At 45.6% G+C, this 24330-nt stretch overlaps 3 protein-coding genes across 3 annotated transcripts; 2 read left to right on the top strand and 1 right to left on the bottom strand.

The window, feature by feature from the left end:
* The first annotated feature begins 482 nt into the window (after positions 1 to 482).
* LOC128427380 (elongation of very long chain fatty acids protein 6) lies at positions 483 to 7846 on the top strand. The gene is made up of 4 exons (XM_053414483.1): positions 483 to 755; positions 3292 to 3423; positions 3633 to 3784; positions 4385 to 7846. The coding sequence occupies exons 1-4, from the start codon at positions 661 to 663 to the stop codon at positions 4813 to 4815; spliced, it is 810 nt and encodes a 269-aa protein (XP_053270458.1). The 5' UTR covers positions 483 to 660; the 3' UTR covers positions 4816 to 7846.
* Positions 7847 to 10580: 2734 nt separating this feature from the next.
* On the top strand, positions 10581 to 18599 carry LOC128427381 (transmembrane protein 150A). Its single transcript, XM_053414484.1, has 7 exons — positions 10581 to 10645; positions 11551 to 11598; positions 12859 to 12945; positions 14010 to 14077; positions 15490 to 15617; positions 17512 to 17689; positions 18236 to 18599. Exons 1-7 carry the CDS (start codon positions 10581 to 10583, stop codon positions 18475 to 18477), a joined length of 816 nt encoding a protein of 271 aa, XP_053270459.1. The 3' UTR covers positions 18478 to 18599.
* A 1225-nt stretch (positions 18600 to 19824) lies between these two features.
* LOC128427376 (S-adenosylmethionine synthase) lies at positions 19825 to 23997 on the bottom strand. Its single transcript, XM_053414479.1, has 9 exons — positions 23768 to 23997; positions 22254 to 22331; positions 22007 to 22129; positions 21802 to 21914; positions 21492 to 21635; positions 20614 to 20832; positions 20264 to 20446; positions 20001 to 20134; positions 19825 to 19927 (listed from the first exon to the last, which is right to left on the bottom strand). Exons 1-9 carry the CDS (start codon positions 23856 to 23858, stop codon positions 19825 to 19827), a joined length of 1188 nt encoding a protein of 395 aa, XP_053270454.1. The 5' UTR covers positions 23859 to 23997.
* Between the last annotated feature and the right edge of the window lie 333 nt (positions 23998 to 24330).

Below are 24330 nucleotides of genomic sequence, written 5' to 3'. Positions count from 1 at the left end.
TCTCCTTCACAGTAAAAGTTGGGAATACAAATTCAGATTATTACCACTGAGTAAAGTGTTCACCGAGTTAACAGAGCCTCAGTTTACATGACCAGTGTTTTACAGTGGGGTGAACCATATAAAACACTAAACTGTAGGTAGATAGGGAACATCATGTTTCATTTATATAATTGGATTTATGTATTATTAGTATTTTATTTTTGTATTATTTGTTATTAGCAGGAAATAAACCGTGTTTCAGCTTTTGGCTCATTTCATCTACTTTGTTAAATCGTCTTTGTATCCTGACTGTAAATAGTTTACTGTAAATATTAATACATTAACATCGATGTAGAACCTGAGCTCCGTTAACTACCGGCTGTGCTCCAGAAGCGGCAGGTCTTATTGTGAAGGTCCGGACCGGAAGCGGTGTGCATCATAGTAACCACATGTCCCTGACGACAGCGCGTCAGTGAGGAAGAACATCTGGTGGCGCCTCCTCTTCATCCTCCTCATCCTCCTCTTCATCCTCCTCTCCCGGGTCACCTCCGCTTCTCCTCGGCCGGACGAAGCAGCAGCAGCAGCGGCCCCGTGCGCCTCCTCTCCCCGGTGTCCCTTCCGGTTCCTCCCCGCCTCACAGACTCGTCCACAGCCGGACATCGGGCCCCTTCCGCGGGAAAAATGACCATGAACGACACGGAGCTCCGCCTGGTGGAGTTCGGCTTCGAGCGGAGCTTCGATGAACGTCGAGCTCTGGAGTGGATGCAGGAAAACTGGTGAGAAATCAAACATGTCTTCGAGTTCTCCTGCTGGTTCTCCTCCTGCTCCTCCTCCTGGTGCTCCTCCGGCTCCCCTCCGGCTCCTCCTGCTCCTCCAGGCCGGCAGACAGTGCAGGGTGGTGGGCTGGAGTCTGTACTCTGTGTCCTGGGCTGCGGAGCCTTTATTATATTTATTATATTTATTATATTTCACATTCATGTTTCACAGCTCAGCGTCAAACTGGTTTAGTTGAAACCAGATTAGAAACAGAGGAAGGATCCAGATTCACATGATTCAACTCTAACGTCCTTCAGGATGAAAGGATGAGGCTTCATCTGTTTATTGAAATAAACACAACCTCTCATCTGCAAATACATGTTCATAAATACAACTCATGTTATTATAAGTGTAAATATGTTCATGTTTAGCTTGATTTCAGACTCATGGGTCAATATTACTGCAAAAATAGAGTAAAAATACATTTGAATTTGTATTTGAACTTCAAGGTTTTTTGTTTCTATTTCTATTTTTAAGTACAAAAGTATCTAAATCTGCTTAAAGTCACTTTGATGCTGCAGCAACTCGATCTGCATCATTTTAATAAGTTCATATTAAAGCCTGAACAATAAATAGGAAAATATTCTGCAGATATTTTGATGAGTTAGTAACATTTGAAGATCAGTGTTTCTCTAAATTGATAATAATAAGTGAATTGAAGTCTAACATCATTTAAAATATATATATACAAGATGTATTTAAATTTTTTACATTAGTAAAAATACGAAATCAGCTAAATCTGTTTAAAGTAAAAGTATTTAATGTAGAAAAGCTCATTTCAGAATAATGCAGATCATGTTTACAGCTTTTCCATGAGGATGCATTCCCTTTATATCAGATCTTCAGTTAATTAGTTGATTAGTTGTGACACATTATGAATTATTTACCCATTCACTGACTTTATGAGCAAAAATAGATAATTAACGTTCAATATTTTCTGATTCTCGTCTCCTGAGTGAAAAGATTTCCTGTTTGTCCTTGTCAAACTAAATATCTTTGTTTATTGTTGCTTGAACAGAATCTGACGTTCAGCAAATCAGTGATTTTACTTTATTTTCTACTTGTGTTTACCTGAGATTTAAAGTAACAGAAACTTGAAAACAGAAATACACAACCTCAGGACTGAAGTGAGTTAACGAACGTCCTCGTCCAATAGGAAGTCTCGTGCTGGGGGCGTGAGCTCTGCTGAGCAGCTCCTCCAGGGAAACACAGTGAGACCACATTCTCTCAGTGAGGCTGAGTCTCCTGCAGCAGCTGTGTTTGTGTCGCAGGAGCAGGTTCAGTGAAAAGTCATCAGGCATCAAGTGTTTCCTCTTCCCTCTGCAGCTCCGCACCTGAAAGATTAAAGAGGAGCAGAGAGAAGCTGGAAGGATTCACACTAAAACCATCAGATAGTCCTGAAAGTCACCGACGCACAATCAGCTGCACACACACGGTTCTGCTCCAGTTAGAAGAATTTATCAAACGCATCCTGCAAATTCATCTTTATTATCAGAACAAGAATTTTTGTTTTAGCAGGCGACACATGCTAGTGCACACACACACACATGCACACACACACAGACAGACACACACTCAGGGTTGAGGGGTGTAATTAAACGCCACCATGCTGCAGTGTGCAGAGAGGGAGGCGTCCTCTGTCGTATCAGCTCCTGTTCTCAGGCAGTATTAATGAGCCACAAACACACACAGACACACAAACACACACACACACACAGACACAGGTGGACTTTAGAGATGCACCAGTCCTCTTTCAACTCGACTCAGATTCTGCGTTTTCTCAAAGTCACCTAGGGAATAATTCATGGATCACCTGTGGGTTAGGGTCAGGGTGTTATATAAGAGTGTGTGTAATGTGGTGAAGATCCAATAAACATCTGGATCTAGTGGATTCAATTGTGGTTTCATGCAGTAAAGAGACAGATGCTGTGGTGGAGGAATGCGGAGGTGTATATATATGAAGAAGTATTCGCCCTCCAGCTTACAGTGAAAATGACCTCATGGTCCAGATGTGTTTGTCTAATTGACAGGTGTCAAAAAACGAATCATCTTGATTGATGATCAAATCTGAGCTGAAGGAGGTTTTTTAATTCAGTTTGAACTTTTACTTTGAAAAGGACATTATGTCATCTGTGGACCAGACGGTCATATCTCGTCATATCTCTTTTGTATTTACAGTTCACCCTTATTGTGTAATTTCCTTTATGTAATCTCACTCGTTGTGTGTTGCCTCACCTTGTGGGTGGTGGTGTGATGAGCTGACCCGGGGTCAGAGCCGTCCTCCTCCTCACTGGGTCAAAGTGCACGTTGGGCTGCTGATGTGGAGGCTGATTCCTTCACTTAGGATTTAAAACAGGGACAATCACGTTTTTTATCAGATAAAGAATATCACAGATATCAAAGGTTCTTCATGTGTTCATCACGTCTCCTCTGAGCATCTCTTCTAGAGCCGGAGGTTTCTTAAATCTGCTAATGAGCTTTTCCTCTCGTGTGCAGGAGCAAGTCCTTCATGTTCTGTGGCCTCTACGCTGCGCTGGTGTTCGCCGGCCAGCACTTCATGAGGGAACGACCCAAGCTGAACCTGCGGCGCCCCCTGGTGCTGTGGTCCCTCAGCCTGGCCGTGTTCAGGTGAGTCGAGCTCTGGATCCGTCTCCTGAGGGGACACTGGACACCAGAGACGTCAAGGAAGAGGAGACGTGTCAATGTCTTTTCTCTAGCGTCTCATTTTCTTTATTCAGTTTATCATGTCCAGTTAAGAAGAAGGAGCCACAGCCTGCTCATCACACCCCTCCCTCTCATTTGTTGATGTGTGTACTGGTTGTGTGTTTGCTCTGCAGCATCATCGGAGCCATCAGGACCGGACTCTACATGACGCACATCCTCACGACCAGCGGCTTCCGACAGTCCGTGTGTGACATCAGCTTCTACAGCGCCCCCGTCTCCAAGTTCTGGGCCTACGCCTTCGTCCTGAGCAAAGCCCCCGAGCTGGGTAAGACCTCCTGACCTCTTCTCTCATGACCTTTTCCTCCTCTCAGCTCGTGAACGCTCCGGTCGGCTCATCTGATTTTATCTGAAGACGTGCGTCTCTGGATCTGGACGCTGTCTCTGTAATGGAGACGGGCCGGTCGATCTGCCAAATGGAGGCAGATGCTGAGGCGGCAGGAAAATTCTATTAGTTCATGATTGATAGAGACGATGTTTCATCAGCCACTGACAGGAAGTGAGTCTTCATCCTCCTGCTGGTCCGAGCTTCACTTCACCACATCACTCAGAGCATCAGTGTAGAAACCAGAAGAGAAGCTTCATCCTGTGTGTGAGGGAAGTTCTTCAGAGTCACGTGACCACGACCTGCTCCACCATGTGACCTGTTATCAGGAAGTCATGATGCGTCTGTTTTCACAGCCTTAAGATGTCGTTATCTTATATCAAAAAAAGTGTAATGGAGGTTTGATATTTTACAGTTTATCCATTAACTTAAATTCTCGTCTTTTCAGCTTTTTTTTGTTCTGTAAAATCTAAGTTTTCATATAAGGAAGATGAATCTTAATCATTTGATACTTGATGATGTCTTCCCCTCTGTGTCCCTCAGGCGACACCATGTTCATCATCCTGAGGAAGCAGCGCCTCATCTTCCTGCACTGGTACCACCACATCACCGTGCTGATCTACTCCTGGTACTCCTACAAGGACCAGGTGGCGGGCGGCGGCTGGTTCATGACCATGAACTACGTGGTCCACGCCTTCATGTACACTTACTACGCGGCCCGGGCCGGCGGCCTGCGGGTTCCCCGTCCCTTCGCCATGATCATCACGGCCACCCAGATCCTGCAGATGGTGATGGGGCTGACGGTGCTGGGCCTGGTTTACTACTGGATGCACGAGGTGCGCTGTCCGTCCAACATGGACAACGTCACATGGGGCTCCATGATGTACCTGAGCTACTTGATCCTGTTCGCCATGTTCTTCTACAACTCCTACCTCAGAGGCGTCTCCAGCGGCAAAGGCTCCAAGGCCGAGTAGAGATCCTGAGCGCCTGTCAACGTGTGCCAAGCGCAGAGATGACCGACAGGGAGGGGCCATGAATGTGTGAGTCACAGCTGGTGAACAGGCTCCTCCTCTTGTTCCGTCATCATCAACTGACTCTTAATACTCGTCTGTTGCTCTTAACACTGACACATCATCCACTGACACAGCAGGAGCGAGGAGGCTGGTTCTGCCTCGGCACAGTTTGATACGATCTGGTGACTAGTCGATGTTTCACAGTGATTATAGAAACATGAGAGTCCAAGTCTCACTTCATCTAAACCTATGAAAGACAAGTCTTTGTCTGAGGTGATGAACAAATGTTTTTATGTTGTAATGAAAAGGTGAAAAAGATCTGAACTAGAACAAACTGTTGTAAAATGTTGAAGGATTCGTTCTAGATTTTGTGAAATACACTCGTTCACACTCTTTCTCAGCCTGGAGGTGGTTAGCTTAGCTTAGCATAAAGACTGCAAGCAGGGGGAAACTGCTAGCCTGAAAAAAACAAAGAACCTTCGAATTGAATGCTTAAAACAACAATTCTTAATTTTAATCTCTCGCCTTACAGAACTGACTCGTGACATTTGAATCCGACGTAGAATTTCAAGAAATTACATAAGCGCAAATTGTCGTTGTTCATAGTTTTTGCATAAAAATCCAGATGCAGCTTATTAATCAGTGTGTCTCTGAGATGTTGAGAGTTCTCTTCATCACTTAACAGCTTCCCCCCGATTACAGTCTTTGAATTAAGCTCCAGTGACTTCAACCTTCTCCTCGACACTGGGAAAGAACAACGAACCAGTTTATTTGCCCCAAAATGTGGAACTGCCCCGTGTTTTAGCTTTTAGCACAACTGTAACCTGCAGGATAGAAACTCTATGAAAAGGGAATGAAGACTTCATATGAACTGAATGTCTGCGGGGGGGGTCAGCGCACACACAGACACACACACACACACATGCACACACACACACACACACACACACGAGCAGGAGGATCAGTTGAACTCTCGAGCTCATTCCTTATCTCAGAATCGTCTCTGAACTTCTAGGACCTGGTGTTTGAAACACGCCCGACGTGTCCTGCTGTCACATCGTGTGTTTACTCTCTTCTGCACGTTCTGCCTTCTCCTCCTCACTTGACACATTTACACTGAACAATGAGTTTATTAATGAGGAGTTTGAACAGGTGGAGCAGCCATAAATACAGAATATATTCCAGGAGCCGGGTGTAAACATCTCAGTGAACAAAGGAACTCTCTTTATCAGATATTTGATTCCGTGTGTGTGAAGGCACCTGACGACCACTCCCACAGTTATTAATAGATTTAAACAAAACCTTTATGGCTCCATTCCACACCTCCGTGCTCTTCAGGAGACGGGTGGATGAAAAGAAGGAGAATCTACTGAGGGAATTGAAGAGAAGTCTTATTTATCCATTAATCGTGATATCGTGCCGTCTCAAAACCTCAGAAATCAATCAGCGAAGCACTTATACTTTGAAATGAAGGATAATAAATTAACCAGTGTACTCGAAGTACAGATTTTAAAAATGAAAAACTACTAAACATTAACTGAAAAGTAACCCAGCACTTCTTAAACGTTTTTGAGTGACTAACTTAAACACTCAGTGACACCATAGTTATTTTCTTATCTTGTTGTTATCATGTTTTCGTCAAAAAAAGGATCGATTCATTCCTCCTGGGGAAATAAAGCCGTGTAGATCAAATCTAGAATAACCTGTAAAGATCTGAGACGTTCAGGTGTTGGGGTTCGAATGTGTTTCCTGGTGTTCACACTGGATTCTGGGCCTTCGTGTCTTTTATTGGATAAACGGACGAGCAGCTGAGGTCTGGACACAAACTAAAACAACCAGTTGTACATGTTGGGTTTGGGTTTTGATTTATCTCCATCGTATGAAACCACACTTTGCTTCGTGCTCTGAAACCCTCGATTCACATGAAGGATTTTCCTCGAGGCTCAGAAGAGGTGAAGGTTCTCTCTGCTTCCCAAGAACAATCGAAACAGAATTTAATGTGACAGTATGTAAAGTATTATTGTTATTAATCATCTTCTGAGCGGGTGGGGGATTTATTTGTGAGGTGCACACGTCCTCAGAACAGTTGGTGAACGGGACGAGGCAGAAAACATCCGGCCTCTGGATTCTGTGTAAATTAGAAGAACAAGCGGAGACGTCCATCCCGTGTTCTCTCTCTCTCTTCTCCTTTTTGATGTACTGTCGAGTCCACACTGTCGATTCCCGTGGTGCAGATGAAGAAACCTGGTCTGAGAAGGATTCTTGCAGAGATTGGACACTAGGGTGCTTCCTGTTCTCTGAGGTGCTGATTGTGACTCGGTGTGGGAGCAGAGAAACCACTGGGGCTGCTGGGATCCCCTGTAAATTACCTGTGTATTTATTTTCTTGTAGTGGAAAACGTTCTCCAGCAGATCTGACGTGTGTAGATGTTTTTACCAGGATGTGCAGTTTCTCCAGCTGTGCATCGGTTTCTCTTCCATCCAGATGTTTTGTTCATGCGTTTCTACATTCCACACATCTGCTGGCAAACCACCTCCGCCTCCTCACTGATAAGAGATGGATGACGATAGCAGAAGAACTCTCAAAGCCATTGACACTGAACACGCAGAGAGGTTTCCTGGGGTGGGTTGAATTTGTGTAACATGATATCATCCTGTTGTTGTTTTGTGTGTTTCATGCTAATGTCAAACGAAGCTTCTCCATCTTGTGAAAACACGAGTCGACCACTATGACTGTTTGTTCCGTCCACGTGCAGCTGCTCGTGTGGGAGGAGCTGCGCTTCACACTCGTTGTGTGTCTGTTGTGTTGATGTAGTTAAACTCACTGCAGGTCCTGTCGATGTCTCGGAGCCTGAAGACATTCACTGTTAAACAACTCAGAGTCAAAATCACTGGAGGAGTCGACCACTCGATAAACTTGATGCTATTCTGAGTCATTTCTGTGCCAAACAAAGCTTCTGCTGTTCTGTTCTCTACCTTGGTTTAATGTGACCCCCCCCCCCCCCCCCCCCCCCCCCCCCCCCCCCCCCTGGTGGTTTCTGCTGTCTACTGCACCTGAAGGGAAATTACAGTTTAAGGGCTTCTGATGTTGAAATGTTGTTATAATAAATACTTAAAATAAATTCTGGTTTTAAAATGTCTCCGGTTGTTGTTTCTGAGGTGAAGTGTTGTTTGTGATCTGTCTATCTGTCTGTCTGTCTCTGTCTGTCTGTCTGACGTACTTGTCCTTTACTTTCATGTGATAACCCGATGAGGTGTGTTAGTAGGAAGGTGTGTAGCGCCCTCGTGTGGATTCTCTCGTCAGACTCGTTCACGGTTCTCAGAAGCTCCGGAAACTTCAGTTTCACCACAGACGTCTCTGATTTCCGAGCCAAACACAGTTAAGTGAAAGCAGCTCTGCGCAACATCTGAACGGGAGGAGAAACGTGAGGCTGCGTTCAGGTGCACCCGTAAAATTGTAAAATGTAGTTATCGTCTTAAGTACAGCAACTAATCAGCAGAAATTGATCTAACGAAGGATTTTCTCTTTTTTTATTTCCTTCAAAGGTTGAAGTTTTATTTTGTCCAAAACTACAATGCAAATGTTCACATCTGCTGTTTAACTAACTAAGTACAATTACTTTTTAACTGACAGTTATAGTTGCACACAAAACACAAACAAATGTTATTGTAAATGCAGTTTGTGTTGCGATGCATCATCATAGGTATCATATACAGCAATATAATAACACATATAGAGTAATATAAAACACACATACAGAGTTATAGCAGTAACATAATATATGCAGTTATATAATACACACATGCAGTAAACACACATATGCAGTAATATAATGAGGTTAAAAACGTTTGTATTACTATTCATCCATCAAGCATGTTTTGTAACATATTCATATATAAATACATATATTAACAGAGTACCTATACATGCTGCAGAATCTACACAAGGACTGAGTCTGTGAGAAATAAGTTTCTGGTTTGATGGAACCATGTGTGAAGGAAACCAGGTTTCAATGAGGCTGATAAACACAGAAAGCTCAGATGGCCCCTGAAGGCAGCACGCAGACTTTCTTGGAAAACCTTTTGAGTTCTTTAAGAAACAAAAGACAAAGAAACATCTCAGACTCTTTTCTCCTCAGAGTGACGAGCAGCTGTGAAATCTGTTTCCAGGAACTGCTCCGAGAACAGGATGATCCAGGATCTACAAACAGGAGCTCACAGAACAAGATCCTGCAGCTGATCCAGGACAATGTGCGGAGTCTAAAACACCGTGAGGCCTCCACACACTCTGCACATACACACACACACACACACACACGCACACACACACACACACACACACACACACACACACACACACTGCGTGAGATACATGAACAGGACAAATCCACTCATTCATCCAGTGAGATAAGGTTTAAACACGCGCACTGTGAAATCCTGACCTGTCCCTAGCACTGGAGGAGGAGGAGAGTGAGGAGGAGGAGAAGGATGGAGGTGGAGGAGGAGGAGGGTGAGGAGGATGATGGAGGAGGAGGAGGGTTAGAAGGAGGAGAGTGAAGATGAGGAGGAGGGTGAGGAGGAGGAGGAGGAGGGTGAGGAGGAGGAGGAGGAGGAGGGTGAGGAGGAGGCAGAGGGTGAGGAGGAGGATGGGGGAGGAGGAGAGGGAGGAGGATGACTGAGGAGACAGTCTGCTCTGGGAGGAGTTTAAAGTCACCGACTCCAGCTCCTCTCTCCACCTCCGGGCTACAACCAGCAGGCTGCAGCCGGAGGAGAGTGCGCGTCGCGGGGATGAATGAAAACGTGGCCACGCGTCGTGTGCGCGCGTCGCTCCAGCTCCGGTGTGGACGATGAGCTCAGCAGCAGCAGCAGCTCGGTGTGCGGGGCCCGGACCCGCAGCAGCGTCCCGCAACTTCTCCTGGAGCCTGGAGGAGCTGAGATGAGACGAGGAGGCTGAAGCTTCTTCTTCTGCTCTCCACACACAGAGGAACAAACCAGAGGTGAGAGAACGTTTCACTGAGGTTCCTCTGATGATTCTACATGAAGAACAAAGTGATGTCTGTCTTAACAAAGGAAAGAAAGTGTGTATGTTTTTATAAAAGTAATTTTTTAATAGGTTCCATCTTGAATTTGAGGTTTACTTCGTAATTTTAAGAGTTTGAAGTTGCCTCAAATCCTCCAGTTTGTCTAATGAGGAGATTGAGTCTCAGTCACAGTTTTATTTGGTTATTCAGATCTGAGGCTTGAGTGAATCCTCATGAGTCATTTCACAGTTTTCCAGTGTTTTATAATCATCAGAAAATCACAGAAAGTTGAATCATCAATTCAGCAGCTTCTCAAATATGAGGATTTGTCTCTTTATGTCAGTTTTATTGAACCTTTCTGTCTTTTTCACTTTCATCCACTCGACTGGAGAAGTGAATTCTCATCAGGCCCCAGAAACTAAATAGAACCTGAAGCTCATTTGAACTTGGAAAGTGAAGTTATGTGAAAGAAAAGTTCAGCTCAAGCTCTGAGTGTCTTCTCATGTTCTCCCACAGTCGAGGTCATAGATGCTCAGATTGAACTGAGAAGATTCCTCCTCCATGTTTGCTTTAAGCTGAGTTTCTCCATGTGTGTTGAGGCTTTGTGCGTCAAATCCACTTTTCAACAAACTCCTGCAGGAAGTGAGTTTGTTCTCTGATGTTTCTGTGAACTCACAGTGTTTGTTGTGACCTCCAGGTGATCACCATGTCTCTGTGGATGATCCTTCCTGTCAGCCTGCCTGTCTTCACCATCACTGGAATATGGCTTGTGTAAGTTCCTCCGTGTTGTTGTGTAAACATCGTGCACATCCACGTGTTCCAACGACTGAATCATAAACTTTGTCCTTTTTTGGAAGTTGTTGGTTTTCTGTTGTGTTGTCCTTGAGATTCCTTCTGATTTGTCTGGTGTTTGTATGACACAGTGTGTGTGTGTGTGGGTGTGTGGGTGTGTGTGTGGGTGGGTGAAGATCAGGAACCTTTAAACGATTCTTGATTATTAATCTGTGTGTTTTTCTTCTCCATCATTAAATAATTCATACAAGATGGAGGGAAGAGACTTTGAAAACATCTTTAAATTATTAGTTTCATGTGTTTTCAGACATGAACTCTAATCTAAGTAACTTCTTCATGTTCAGCTTGTTTTGTTTCTTTTATCAATGGGACGACGTGTTTTTCAGATAATGACATGGCTGACACGTCATGATTGACAGCTGAGACTGACTCAGGATTGGTCGAGCTTGTGTATGGGCGGGACCTTGATTCCACAGCAGCGTCCGGATATTTTACTTTACAGTCGATGTTTAAATATCTCACAAACACAACTGTTGAACAAACAATCACATTTAAAATGTCTGTTCCATCCAGACTAACGTTGTGAGTCTGTTTCGTCTCCAGAATTTAGTTCTAAGAAGAAGTGAGGTTTGAAAACAAGGATTAATTTCTGTAACCATATCTGAAAGTTGTGGTTTTACATGTTCTCCATCTTTACATTCAGTATCAAAGTGTGAACACCTGTTTTAAAGAAGTTAAGTAGCACCGTGTGAAGTCGGGATCAACAAAGGTTTTTACAAATTGTGTTGATATTCAACCAGTGTACATCCTGTGTGACAACCATCATGTGACCTGTGTTCTCCTGCACTCCACTAAACATCTTCTTCTGTGCTTCAACTTTCCAGATACGCAATGGCCTTGTACAACCAGCACGTCTGCCCTGTGCACAACTGGTACGGCACACACTTACACACAGACACACACACTAATCTTGTCGCTGATATAGTTACAATCAGTTGTGAGTTTTAAAGCCTTGTCACAAACTGTAACAGAGTCTAGATGTTTCCTGTCCGTTCCTCTGACGCTCATCTCTCACTCTCTCTTTCTCTTTTCAAGGATTTCACACTTTGTTCCTCTTCCTCTGTTCGTCCTGATAATTACAACCAAATGTTTTTCAAACCCTCGGGGAAAGTTCTCAGAATCAGCCAATCACAGACAGAGAATTACAACAGAAGATGGTTTATATCACCTGAATCCGCAGCTTAATATAAATATCCAATAACATAAATGAACATAGCTGATAAAGTCTGGAGGCAAACAATAACATGAGTGTACAAACTCCCTGATTTTGAATAATCGCTTTTCACCAGACAGACATCCACTGTGAGAAGTGTGGAAAGTGTGAGACTGTGGAAAGTGTGGAGGGAAAAAATCTCCTCCTTCTCAGCCGACGTGTTTATGAAGAAAAAGCTAATTTTCATATGTCAGGAATCTTTTCCACAACTTCACCAGCGAAGGCCCCGCTCTCCACTTCCTGCCAAGTTCTGTCAACCAAGGGAGGTGGAGACAGGGGGGGGGGGGAGTGGACATTAAGAAAATAAAATGCTGCCGGGGAAAATGTTGACATGACGTGTGAAGAACAGATGGACGTGAGATCTAGAAATTAAATTTACAGAGGAAGAATGAACACGAGTTTAAAGGAACTCATCTCAGTCACTTCAGGTTAAATCTTCACTTTCAGACACCGAGAGACAAACGTCTGGTTTTAGTTTGAAAGTTGATTCTCTTCTGAATCGTTTTCTCTGTTTGTCTGAGGGTTTAGTTTTGCTGATTGTGCAGAAATGTTCATATTTAATATAATATAGGTCATTCGAGGTAAAATCGTACAGTTTCTGTGATGTGTTATTGAAATGACCTTTCACCTAAAGCTGCTCTGGAGCCTCACGTGTGAAAGTTGATTCTCAAAACCTTTAACACACGTTTGATTATTTAACTTCTGAATCAAAAGCTTCACTATGAGTCACTGAGGCTCGTTCTGCTGAGTTCAGGTTCAAGTTGATTATCTTTTATAAACTCAATTCAAAAGGAGTGAGATCACACGTGTTTGACCGGCGTCTCTATAACCATGCAGCACATATACAGTGTCTATATGTATATATAAGTGTGTGTGTGTGTGTGTGTGTGTGTGTGTGTGTTTGTGTGTGTGTTTCCAGGCTTTATAACGAGTCCTGTCGGGAGCCGCTTCAGTTACAGAGGGATCCTGTTCTGTGCTGCACCCTGGAAAACATTCCACTCATCAGGTCAGTGTACACACCGGAAACTCACTCTGTGTATTTATAGAACTTCATACATAGTTCTCAATATGTATAGAACTGTTTATATAGTATATACTTACAGTATCTTACCCAAGGACATAGCAGGGCATGGAGCCAACAACCTTCTGGTTTGTTGACACCCCTTGTGAAACCTTTTAATGTACATGATGACAGTTGTGTTGTTTCTCTCACAATCGCACATTTCTGATATCGAGTCCCTGTAGTTTCTCCGCTGATCTGAGAACAGGTGAAGCTCCGAGTTCCCACCTGGAGTCAGAACGTGTCTCCACACGTGTCTCTGTAATCTGAGCTCCTTGATCCCAACAGGTCTTTCTGTTTCATAAGTCCCGGGTCACTCAGGTCCCTGGTGTTAAAAACCAGGTGTGAACGGAGCCTGAGGAACAGAACAGAGGCTTCATATCCTTTATTATATTTGATCTTCACCCAAACACATAAACGACCTGTTTTTAAAATGCATGTTTTCCTCCTTCTCTGGTCGAGCAGCTGCACGGTGCGTTCGATGAGTCCACACTTGTCTGAATGGGGGGGGGGGGGGGGGAGGACCTTTTCACCTCCACAGGAAGAGGAGCCTTTGTTTGTGTGTGTTTGTGTGTGTTTGTGTGTTGGATCCGCTCTTTGAAATGTCGACACACTGAGTCGCAAAATGCAAACAAATTAAATCTTCATCTTTCCTTGTCGTCAGATTTTCTCCTCCTTAGTTTTCATCGTTGTTCGTGAATCTTTTGATCTTCAGATACAAACCTCGGTGTCATTCTCTCCTCGACCTCCCAGCGAGTCTCCTCCTCAGTGAGCAGCTGCTCCAGGAGAAAACACAAACACACAGTTTTAACTTCAGCACACACACACACACACACACACACACAGAAAGTTTTTATACGTTTGCACAAAGCCTTTCCTGCCGGGGAGTGAATCCCGGAGCTGATGGATCCGATCTGAACGCTGAGAGAACTCGATTGACCTTCATCCCACTGAGCCTGGAGGCCGGCCCTCACTGACCCTCCTCCTCTGCTCCTCTGTTTTCTTTTCAGTAAATGTGGAACGCTGCCCCCTGAAAGCTGCTTTTTCAGCCTCATCTGCAGCACCGGCTCCTTCATGGGTGAGTGTCCACGCAGAGGGTTCCGTACACAACATCACATTCTCTCCACAGGCTGCTCCACGGACTCTGGACTCGCTCAGGACTTGTTGTTTCAGCTGGAGCGTCTCCAGCCGAGTCTCTGTTCCTCTGAATCCAGTTGCATAGAATCACTCTGTGCCATGAACGCTGCATTTCTATGACTCATGTGCCCACGAAGGTTCAGCCTGAGACCTTGAGGGCAGCTCCTCCACTCGGACTTGTGCTGGTTTGAATGTCTCCGTCCAGTCGTCCCTCAGGGTTCATCATCTGTACAGAGACTATTGATTATTTACTCTCTAGTCTCTAAATAAAGGTTTTTCATGGTTCTGAGGGTTTGCTCTCTAGGAAGTCACCATAGCTCTGCTCTGCTGAGCTTTTAAAACCAAGAGGACTCACAGGTCTCATCTCTGTTTCCTCTGCAGACAGAGATGAGGTTCTGTATGTGAGTCCACGTGAGAAAACAGCAGGAAATGGAAATGAGACTGGTAGAATACAAAAATCTGCGTGGTCACGATTCTGAGCAGTAGGATATTAACTCGTTTGGTCTGAAGCCGGTGACTCGTTCCTAGAGCGGCTCCGTGTCCTGACCTCTCTCCAGCGAGCACCTGGTTCCTTCAGGTTTTCTGAGAAGACGCTGGAATTTGAGGATGTTTAACCGGCTCATTAACTTGTCTCAGCTCGGCCTTCTGTTCTCTGTGTGAGGTTCTTATCTCACAGCTCTTCTCTGACTGTCCCGTCCTCCTCGACGACTTCAAACAACTTCACATCGTAGTATTTATCTGTGACTCTTGTGTACATTTCATAAAAGTGACAAATTAGAGAAGCTGATTTCAGAAAGATTTATTTCTCGAAAAGAATTTAGGATATATTTATTGATTATCAAAAAACGTGTCATGTTAGTGAGGCCGTTGTTGAACTCGTGTGTTCGGTGTGTTCAGAGATGAGATTCCTGCAGATCACAGAGTTTCTCCCTCTGAGCTGCCGGTGCTGAAACAAACTGAAGAACCTGAACATGGCGTCTGATCGCTGCGGACGCTCTACGCTCACAGAGCGACCACTGAGCGAGCGGCTGGATTAACAACACGAGTGTTTTCTGATGAGCAGCAGATGTGGAGCCGCTGTGATGCTTTGATGGAGCCGCTCACGATCACCAGGGGGCGCTCCACACACAGATCTGCTGCATCAGCACTTCACACCTGATTCATCCGCTCTATGAGAACTGGAGAGAAAAGTTTTGCTTTGTTTCTGCCACTTTCTACAGTTTGATTTAACTTGTTTTTATATATTTTCATTTAGGACATGTCAACAAAGTGTCCCCCCCCCCCCCCTGTCCTCCATGTCCACAGTGTCTGGACAATGAGTTTCATTCCACCTTGTGTCTCTTGTCGTCCCAGCGATGCTGATCGGCCTCCTGCGCTACGCCCACGTGATCGAGAGACACCAGAACTGTGTCCTCAACATGGCCGGCCTCTCCACCGGATGGATCTGTGCCACTGGGCTCATCATGGTGGGAAACTTCCAGGTAAACACAACGTGACCTGTGTGTCTGTGTCTTTATTGTCCAGTTGAATGGTTGGTTATTGAGCAGGGACACTGTGGACATGGCTGGTTTATCAGAGGGACACATTGTGCCGCTGTCTCTGGTTGGTTGATCCTCGGCAGTGAAGCATTCGGACGTTCATGGTCTCAGGAGGTTGAATCCTGATAACTTGGTGACACTGGTCGGTGAGACTCTTCCACCTGAAGGACAGTTTGTCCCTGAGATGAGACTTATCGTGATGTATGGGTCGTCAACGTGGCTTCTGGAGACAAAGGGTCAGAGGTCACGAGGAGCTGAAGGAGAAAATCAGTCGGCACTAAATCATCTTTACTGACGGTTCCCCCCCGCAGCAGAATGTGAAGAGTATTCAAATATTACAGTAAAACCAGTTCAGACCTGTGCAGTGTTGAGACTCATCCAAGGACATTAAGGGAAGAAGTTTACATTCTACTTTACTGCATTTCTTTACTTATACACAGGAAACACACTTTGTACTGCAGAGGCTGAGAAATGTCTTGACCTTCAAAATCTGCCTTGTTTACATCCGACTTCTTCTTCTGCCACCGCCTGTCAGTCAGCCAGTGTGGACCAATGGGAGGACGTCTTCACGCTGTCATGTGACACCGAGGAGCTGAGCAGTATTTTTACACTCTGACACTTTGGTATTTCAACACCTGCTCACAACAAACTACGACTCTCTCAGGGAAACAGAAACTATTTGTGAAATGTCATCATCAACCTTTTCTGCTGATACTTTAAAACGATGTGTATTGTTTTATTTGTGATAATAACTTTATATAACAGCACTTATCTAAACAAGGAGTTCAAGCTTTAAGGTCAAATCACAACATAATAAGGTCAAGATCTTAAAACTTATATTTGTTTTTGTCGACCTGATGAGTAGAAGTGTAACATGAGGTCAAATATCTGCGTCTTCCGCTAGTGGCCGTGTGTGTGTGTGTGTGTGTGTGTGTGTGTGTGTGTGTGTGTGTGTGTGTGTGTGTGTGTGTGTGTGTGTGCTTGTGTGTGTGTTTTTTTCGGGGGGGGCCCTCTCCTCTGGTCTCAGGTTCCTCCTGCTCCCTCTCTTCAGACGCTTGGGCCCCTCAGCTGTGTTTCAGGGGCCGTTCCATTCCCCCCCGGCCCTGAGGGGGGGGGGCAGGCGGGCCCCCTCTTCTGATTGGCTGCGGGGCCGTCCTCCCTGATCCCTCTTACATAATGACCCTCAGTGTTTCCCTCGGAGTGACCCTGGCCCGGAGCGGTGGACTGAAGTTTACATCTGGAGGAGGAAGTGATGATGTTGAACTGAGTTGTTTTCAATATGAATTCACTTTGATTTCATCCAATCCAGACGTCCTAAAATCTAAATATAGATTATTAGCTTCTCTACATGAGGGATGCATTTGGTTTTCTTGAAAGGTCGAATGAAGGTCACCATGTTGAAGTTCTTCTGATGTGACATTTAGCAGTTTATGTTCTGGAGGCGACGGAAACTCTGAGTTTTGTGAAACAACATCCGACAGAAATCGTCCTTCTTCGTCTCCTGTAAAACAACAAGTGTGTGTCTGTGTGTGTCTGTGTGTGTCTGTGTGTGTGTGCCGCTGACACATGATTGGCTCGTGACACTAACAGATCACCTGTCGTTCAGTCTTTGGAGCAGACTGTCCTGCCCTCTCACATCCTTTGTCCCGATTACCCAGAGTGCCTCTGTCAGGTCAACACGACCCGTGTGCACGTGTTTGTGTGTTTTCACATCTTTGTTGTTTACAGATGTTCCTGCTGCTGATCCTACAAAGGAAGTGATTATCTCCAGGATTAGAAATCGTTTATTGAGCCGTTCCTTTTAACTCAGTCATGTTTCATTCTGTGTGTCTCTCAGGTGGATTTTGCGAAGGTGCTTCACTACGTGGGCGCCGGCGTGGCGTTCCCCTGCAGCATGTTGTTTGTGTGTCTGCAGTCGGCTCTCACTTACCGACTGGCCAAGACGCAGGACGAGTACCGAGTGGGACACGTGCGCGTGGGGATGGCGCTGCTCGCCCTGATCGCCCTGGTGCTCAGTATCCTTCCATCTCTCTCACTGAACACTTTATTCTTACCTCTTGTTTTGGGCCAAAAGCTGCATAAAAATATAATTTCATAAGCACCCGTCATATACACGTCACTTAAACTGGCAATTGTTATTGATTCAGGCCAATTTCACTCAAGAAACTCGATAGTTATTTGTAATAAATACTAAACAAAACATTTAAATTTATAAAAAAGATTATATCTTATGTAGTTAAACTTTTTACAGCAACATTTTCCATCAAAAACTTTGTGCGACTTTGATTCTCATACTTTCATATTTATATTCGACAATAAGAAGTGAAGCTTTTAATTTGTGATGCGCTACGTGGCCCCCTGCTGGAGAGAAGACAGATTTACCTCCCTGTGTGCAGACAGAGCACAGAGCAGCTCAAACATCTGGTCTGACCTCAGCCTTCACATCTGTCCAGGTCCTAACACGTCTGAGCTTCTGTCTGTCTTCATGTGTGTGAAGGTGTGAGGATCAAACCTCCTCTCACCTCCTGCAGCCGTCCTTCTCCTTAACCTCCCGTCACCAGGTGGCGTGTTCTTCTGCCAGGAGAGCTTCGCCCTGCAGCACGCCTCCGCCATCTTTGAGTGGCTCTACTGCTCGCTCATCATGCTCTTCTACGGGACCTTTGCCTTCGAGTTCGGGGGCGTGTCGGGCGACACCCTGATGGTCCTGTCCCGGGGGGCGGGAGTCCAGAGCTTCTCCGAGCACAAGGCCGAGGGGGGCGGGGGGGGCAACCACCATCAGCCGGAGAGTTTATCCATCCTATAACTGGACTGTGGCGTGTGTCAGCGCCCCCTGGAGGATGCAGGGACAGACACTGTCCAAGCTGCGGTGACCAAAGACTTTAGAGGACGAGTTACACTGCAAAACGTTGCACAGTCAGATCAGAGCCTCTGTGCTGGTTTTAATTCTCTCAACTTTACAATCAGCTGAAGTTTCTCAGCCTGAACATCGAACTTGTTACTGTTCCTGCTCAGGAAGTTTCATCATCAGCTCTCTCTCTTTACCTCGGAGGTCAGGAGACGTTTCCAGAAAAACTTCTACATAAATCGGACGATCACGATGTTTTGTTTTAAATGGTTTTGTACTCACGTTTAAAAGATGCTCAAGGTTTTTCAACCTGTATTTTGTGCTTCTTTATTTTAAAAGTAGCCGACTCACAATAAGCTCTGTTGTATATATTTTTTTTTTTACAGAAATTCAGCGTTTTGTAAAAGATTAAAGTTGTTAAAAATGACTTGTTACAGCTTTAATGGGACCAAACTAGAGACGAGGACGTTAAGATGCAATATTTGATTATATTTTGATTTTAATTTTAAAGTTTAACAGTGTATATCCAACAAAAAATAAATTAAAGCAAATGGTGGGAGATGTAATGTCATTATTTTGTGTTTTTTATTATTATTTTATTGCAAATTAAACTTCTTTGCCACATATCACGTATTTTAACTTTGTTTTTTAAGCGTCTGCAGTTCTCGATATAATTAACGTTTTATTATCAAATATATGAAATGTATATGAAAGATAATAATCTGTCACATAATATCAGATCCTTGTTTGATTTCAGGCTGGAAAACAAAACACGTGACTGAAACCAAAGCTTCACAGTCTTTATTGTTTGTTTGAAATCTCGAAGGCTTCAGCCTCACATCCAGACCTGGGACACTCACAGGCCCTGTGTCACAGTATCAGTCGTACAAAAATACAAAAGTGTGTATTCGTGGTTGTTGTTGCGGCCTCGTCGTGGTTCTGAACGTCTCTGCTGAGCTGTGATTGGCTGATCTCCTTCAAACTTTGGTCTGAAAAGCCAAAATAGCTGCGAACGACAACTGTGTGAAACCGAGTGCCGGCCCGTGACAGAAATACCAAGAGGCTCACTTCTTGGATTTCTTGTTTCCGCTGAAGCGCGACGCTCCTCGTCCCCTCGTCCAATGACCAGAGGTTATCTGCACCCCCACCCCGACCCGTCCCCCCCCACCCGCCGGTCCGCTGGCAGCTGCCTTCCTCCTACTGGGTTTCAGGAGCACGAGGGTCGCTATCTATACCACAAAAAAACACACACACACACACACATATACCCCAACACACACTCTCACACATGGGTACACAGACACACTAGAAGTTGAGGTTCTTCGGGGTTTCCCAGGGAAACTCCTTCCTGCCGAAGTGTCCGTAACACGCCGTGTTCTGGTAGATCGGTCTCCTCAGGTCCAGGTCCCTGAAACCAAACATGAGTGAGAAACAGGTTCAGAAGATCAGAACCTTCAAAGTTCATCATCCACTCTACTGACCTGACGATGACGCCGGGTCGGAGGTCGAAGTTCTTGTTGACGATGTGCAGCAGCTCGGTCTCGGTCTTCTGGGAGGAGCCGAAGGTGAACACGGAGATGGACAGAGGGTGAGCGACGCCGATCGCATACGCAACCTGCAGACACACACAGACACACAAAGACACACAAAGAGGGTCACTGACCAGAACCTGAAGCAACCTGCAGTGAAGATGTTCCACAACAAACGCTGCTGACGCCCTGTGGAGCATCTAGAACCTTCTCACCTGCACCAGGACCCTCCTGCACAGATTGGCCTTCACCAGAGACTTGGCCACCCAGCGGGCGGCGTAGGCGGCCGAGCGGTCGACCTTGGTGTAGTCCTTTCCAGAGAAGGCCCCCCCGCCGTGGGCCCCCCAGCCCCCGTATGTGTCCACGATGATCTTCCTGCCCGTCACTCCAGCGTCACCCTGAAGCAGCAGAGCACACAGAGCTTCAGAATCCTCCATGTTTTCATCAGAAAGTACAAACTCATTTCAGTTTACTGGATGAAGTTCATGTTAATAGTTTTTAATATAACATTGAAAGCCCAACAATAGTCTGAACAGTTGCTCTACAGACGTCTGAAGACCGTTACCTGAGGTCCACCGATCACAAAGCGGCCGCTGGGCTGCAGGTGGTAGATGGTCTTCTCGTCCAGGTACCTCGCGGGGACCACCACCTTGATGACCTTCTCCTTCAGAACCTCCTTCTGCTCCTCCAGACTCACGTAGTCGTCGTGCTGCACGGAGATCACCACGGTGTGGACCCTCCGGGGGATCACGGCCCCGTTCTCCTGGGTGTAGTGAACCGTCACCTTGATGGGGGTGGGGGGAGGGGAGGGTTTAGCATATTTACTAAAGTCGTAAATCTCTCCTGGTAAGACGACAACTGTCAAATCATAAAACTGATCTTTTCTGATCCTATTCGGCTCCAACTGCCTGTTCTCATTAGTGTTCACTTTTCAAACCATTAAAATTGCAAAATAATGCAAGATAATTATTCGTCCAATCACCCGACCCACACTTCAATGTTAAAACATACAAGTTACACAACTTTTCAACTTGGATCCATAAAACACAACTCTAATAAATCCTCCTAAAGTTCCCATGTGTGGCAACAAGCCTCGTCTCATGTCTGAGCTCTTTCCAGTCGCAGACCACGTGTCTGGTGAACTCAGCACAGACGTCCAGTGCACATGCTCATGGCGTCTCCCAGCTCAGATGATAAATACCAGCTCAATCCGGTTGGAGTCTGCTGGTAAAGCACATTCTGGACTTGACCGTCCCTGTGCCACATTCTAGAGAGAGAAGTATTCACTAGAACTGGAGAGAGACTCAGCGGCCGGACGTCCTCTCACCACGAGATCCTCGATTTTAAAGATCTGTCTTTGTCCTTTTGTCGACTTTTTAACTTCATTACAAACCTAAATATATCTATATATATATTTTTAAGTTGTGTGTTTCCTGATCCCACCTGCGTCTTGGAGTCGGGCCGGAGCCAGGGAACCTCCCCGCTCCGTCTGAGCTCGGCCATCTTAGCGTTGAGCTTGTGTGCGAGGACGATGGTGAGGGGCATGCACTCCTCCGTCTCGTCGGTGGCGTAGCCGAACATCAGACCCTGTCCACACAGAGAGACTCACAGTGAGACCGAGCTGTTGTCTTCAAGGTGTTTGTCCTGTTTGTTGTACAGTTCAGTTAGAAACTATGTGGGTTTGAGACCGATAGATTCTGCAGAACACAAACATAACAGCCAGTGATGTGTTGTGTTGTGTTATTTGTGCGACCTGGTCTCCAGCTCCGATGTCGCTCTCCAGGCGGTCGATGTGAACTCCCTGTGCGATGTCAGGCGACTGCTGCTCGAGGGCCACCAGCACGTTACAGGTCTTATAATCAAAGCCTGAAGACAGAAGATCAAAGGATCAGGACTGAAGAGGACCTGTCTCACCACCGGGATCTGTCCAGTTTGTCTTCATGGTCTCTAAACTTCACCTTTGGCCGAGTTGTCGTAGCCGATGTGTCGGATGGTGTCTCTCACCACCTTCTGGTAGTCCACGTTGGCGAGGGACGTGATCTCTCCACAGAGCAGCACCATGCCCGTCTTACACACCGTCTCTGTTGGACACAGGACGTCACACTGATGAAGACAGGGACCATGGTACCAAGCCAGGATTCACCCGACAAGTGACAAAAGAAACACAAAGCTCTGAAAACAATGTTGTCTAGTTGTCCTACTCACCACAAGCCACTTTGGCGTCGGGGTCTTGCTTCAGGTGAGCGTCCAGCACAGCATCACTGATCTGATCACAGATCTTATCTGAAAAGGATTTGAGTAACAGTGATGTCCCGCATGGAATCATAATATTATTATTATCTCTGTACATAGAAGGCTGTGTCCCCGTGTGACCTTCTACAGTACAGGTCATATTCCTCCTCTCAGCCTGAAAAGATCACATTTCAGTGATACTACACATCCGTCCTAACAGGAGCTGCAGGTCTATGAATAGCTCTGGACTGGTGCCCCGTCCAGAGCCGGGGCCGAGTGACCGGTGCACGGTAAACTCCATCCCATCATCAAAGCCTCGCCGAGCTGTCACCGACCACCACACGCACTTCAGGAGATCTCATTTCAAATCAAGTAGAGGATTCTTCAGCTCCGACTTCATCTGACATGAGGTTCAGGTCACTTCAGGGTTTTAGGAATCGATTAGAGACCAAAAATATATATAAAGTTTTGAGGTATTTACAGATTTAACTGCACAACCCAGTTGAACATTTACTTTTGATTCTCCAGAGCAGAGTTTGAAATCTTAAGAAGTCAGAACCAACAGGTGCAGCATCAGTTCATGGAGTTTAGGTTTAAGGGTTCGTCTTCACGTTGGCTGAGCGACTTGATTTGTTTTCTTTAATGCTGCATCTGCCTGTTACTGACGAGACGATTGGACGATTGGACGATTGGACAATTGGACGATTGGACGATTGGACGCCAAACACAGTTCAAGTGATGGAATAATTATTTAACATCAACCTGTTTGTCTTTTTATGTGAATGCATGAAGTTTTATTTGTGTCACGGATGCAGATATGTCCACAAGTAAAGATGGACGACACCTCAGCTCCCAATGTCGCCTCCTGGTGGCTGCCTGCAGGATGTGTGTCTTATCACAACAAGACGAACAACTGCAGCAAGTGAAGTGTCATCGGAATCTGCAGCACTTTGTTTGTCTGTTCAGATCAAATCTAAAAAGCTACTGACCACAACCTGCTGACCTACACAACAACAGACAGACTCAGTCAGTTGGCAGCTGGTGGACGGAGTGAAGCTTTTAGCAGAGTAGGAGTTTCCCTCAGGAGGAGGAGCCCAAACACTGAGATAGAATGTCTACTGGACATAACACCCAGCCAGAGAACTGACGTGTTTGCATTTGATCTCCTCTGTCGTCATGTGGTAACACAATCTGTTGACTTAACGTAACACAACTTAAAGACAACGTAAAGGAAAAAGATCATTTGTTAGACAAAGTTAAAAAAGCAGAGAAACTTTGTTGTTTGCTCGGTTTAAATTACTTCTAAACATCAGGTTTACATTTTCTCTTTGACAATCCTCTGAACTCCACACACTCTGAGCCAGTGGAGCGTGACCCCTCTACGCTGCACCGCTCTGGATTCTGCACATTCCTCAGAGTCATCAATGATCACTGGAACATGAAAGTGTGGGAGCGCACAGGGACCGTGGAGAGGACGTCCAACTCACCGGGATGTCCCTCTCCCACCGACTCGGAGGTGAACATGAAGGACCCCTCCTGATGGTCGTAGTTCGAATCCCCATTCATTGTGCCGTTCATCCTTGATCCCTCTGGGAGCTGCCTGACGTGGGGTGAGCTGGTGGAACCAGGAGAGAAGCTGCTCTGGCACAAGTTGCCTTTCTTATCCAAACAGGACCTAGACGGTTAGATCGGTGCTCTAGACTCTGGCTGCTGTCGAATCTCACAGTCCCAAGGCAGAGCAGGCGGAAAACGCTGGACTATATAGGGCTAAGACAACATCCACACACACGCGGGGGGGGGAGGGTTCCATGTGGACCAGGGGCTTTAGACCATTCAGAGCAGAGAAAAGAGGAGGGAGGGGTCCCCTCTCCATGTTGGGGACCGTTATTTAACTCCTCCCGTGCTGGATGTCACAAACTGAAACTCCAGATCCTCTGGTGGTCAAAGTCAGAGCATCGCGGGGGGGGGGGGGGGGGTCTCGTGGTAAACTGCTCAACCAACAAATAATAAACTTGTGTATTTACTCATTTATTTTCTCAGCATTGTTTTA

This window comes from Pleuronectes platessa, chromosome 21 (genome assembly GCF_947347685.1).
Source record: "Pleuronectes platessa chromosome 21, fPlePla1.1, whole genome shotgun sequence".
NCBI lineage: Eukaryota > Metazoa > Chordata > Actinopteri > Pleuronectiformes > Pleuronectidae > Pleuronectes > Pleuronectes platessa.
Note: the sequence above shows the minus strand (reverse complement) of the source record. Positions and strands in the feature narration are given on the sequence as shown.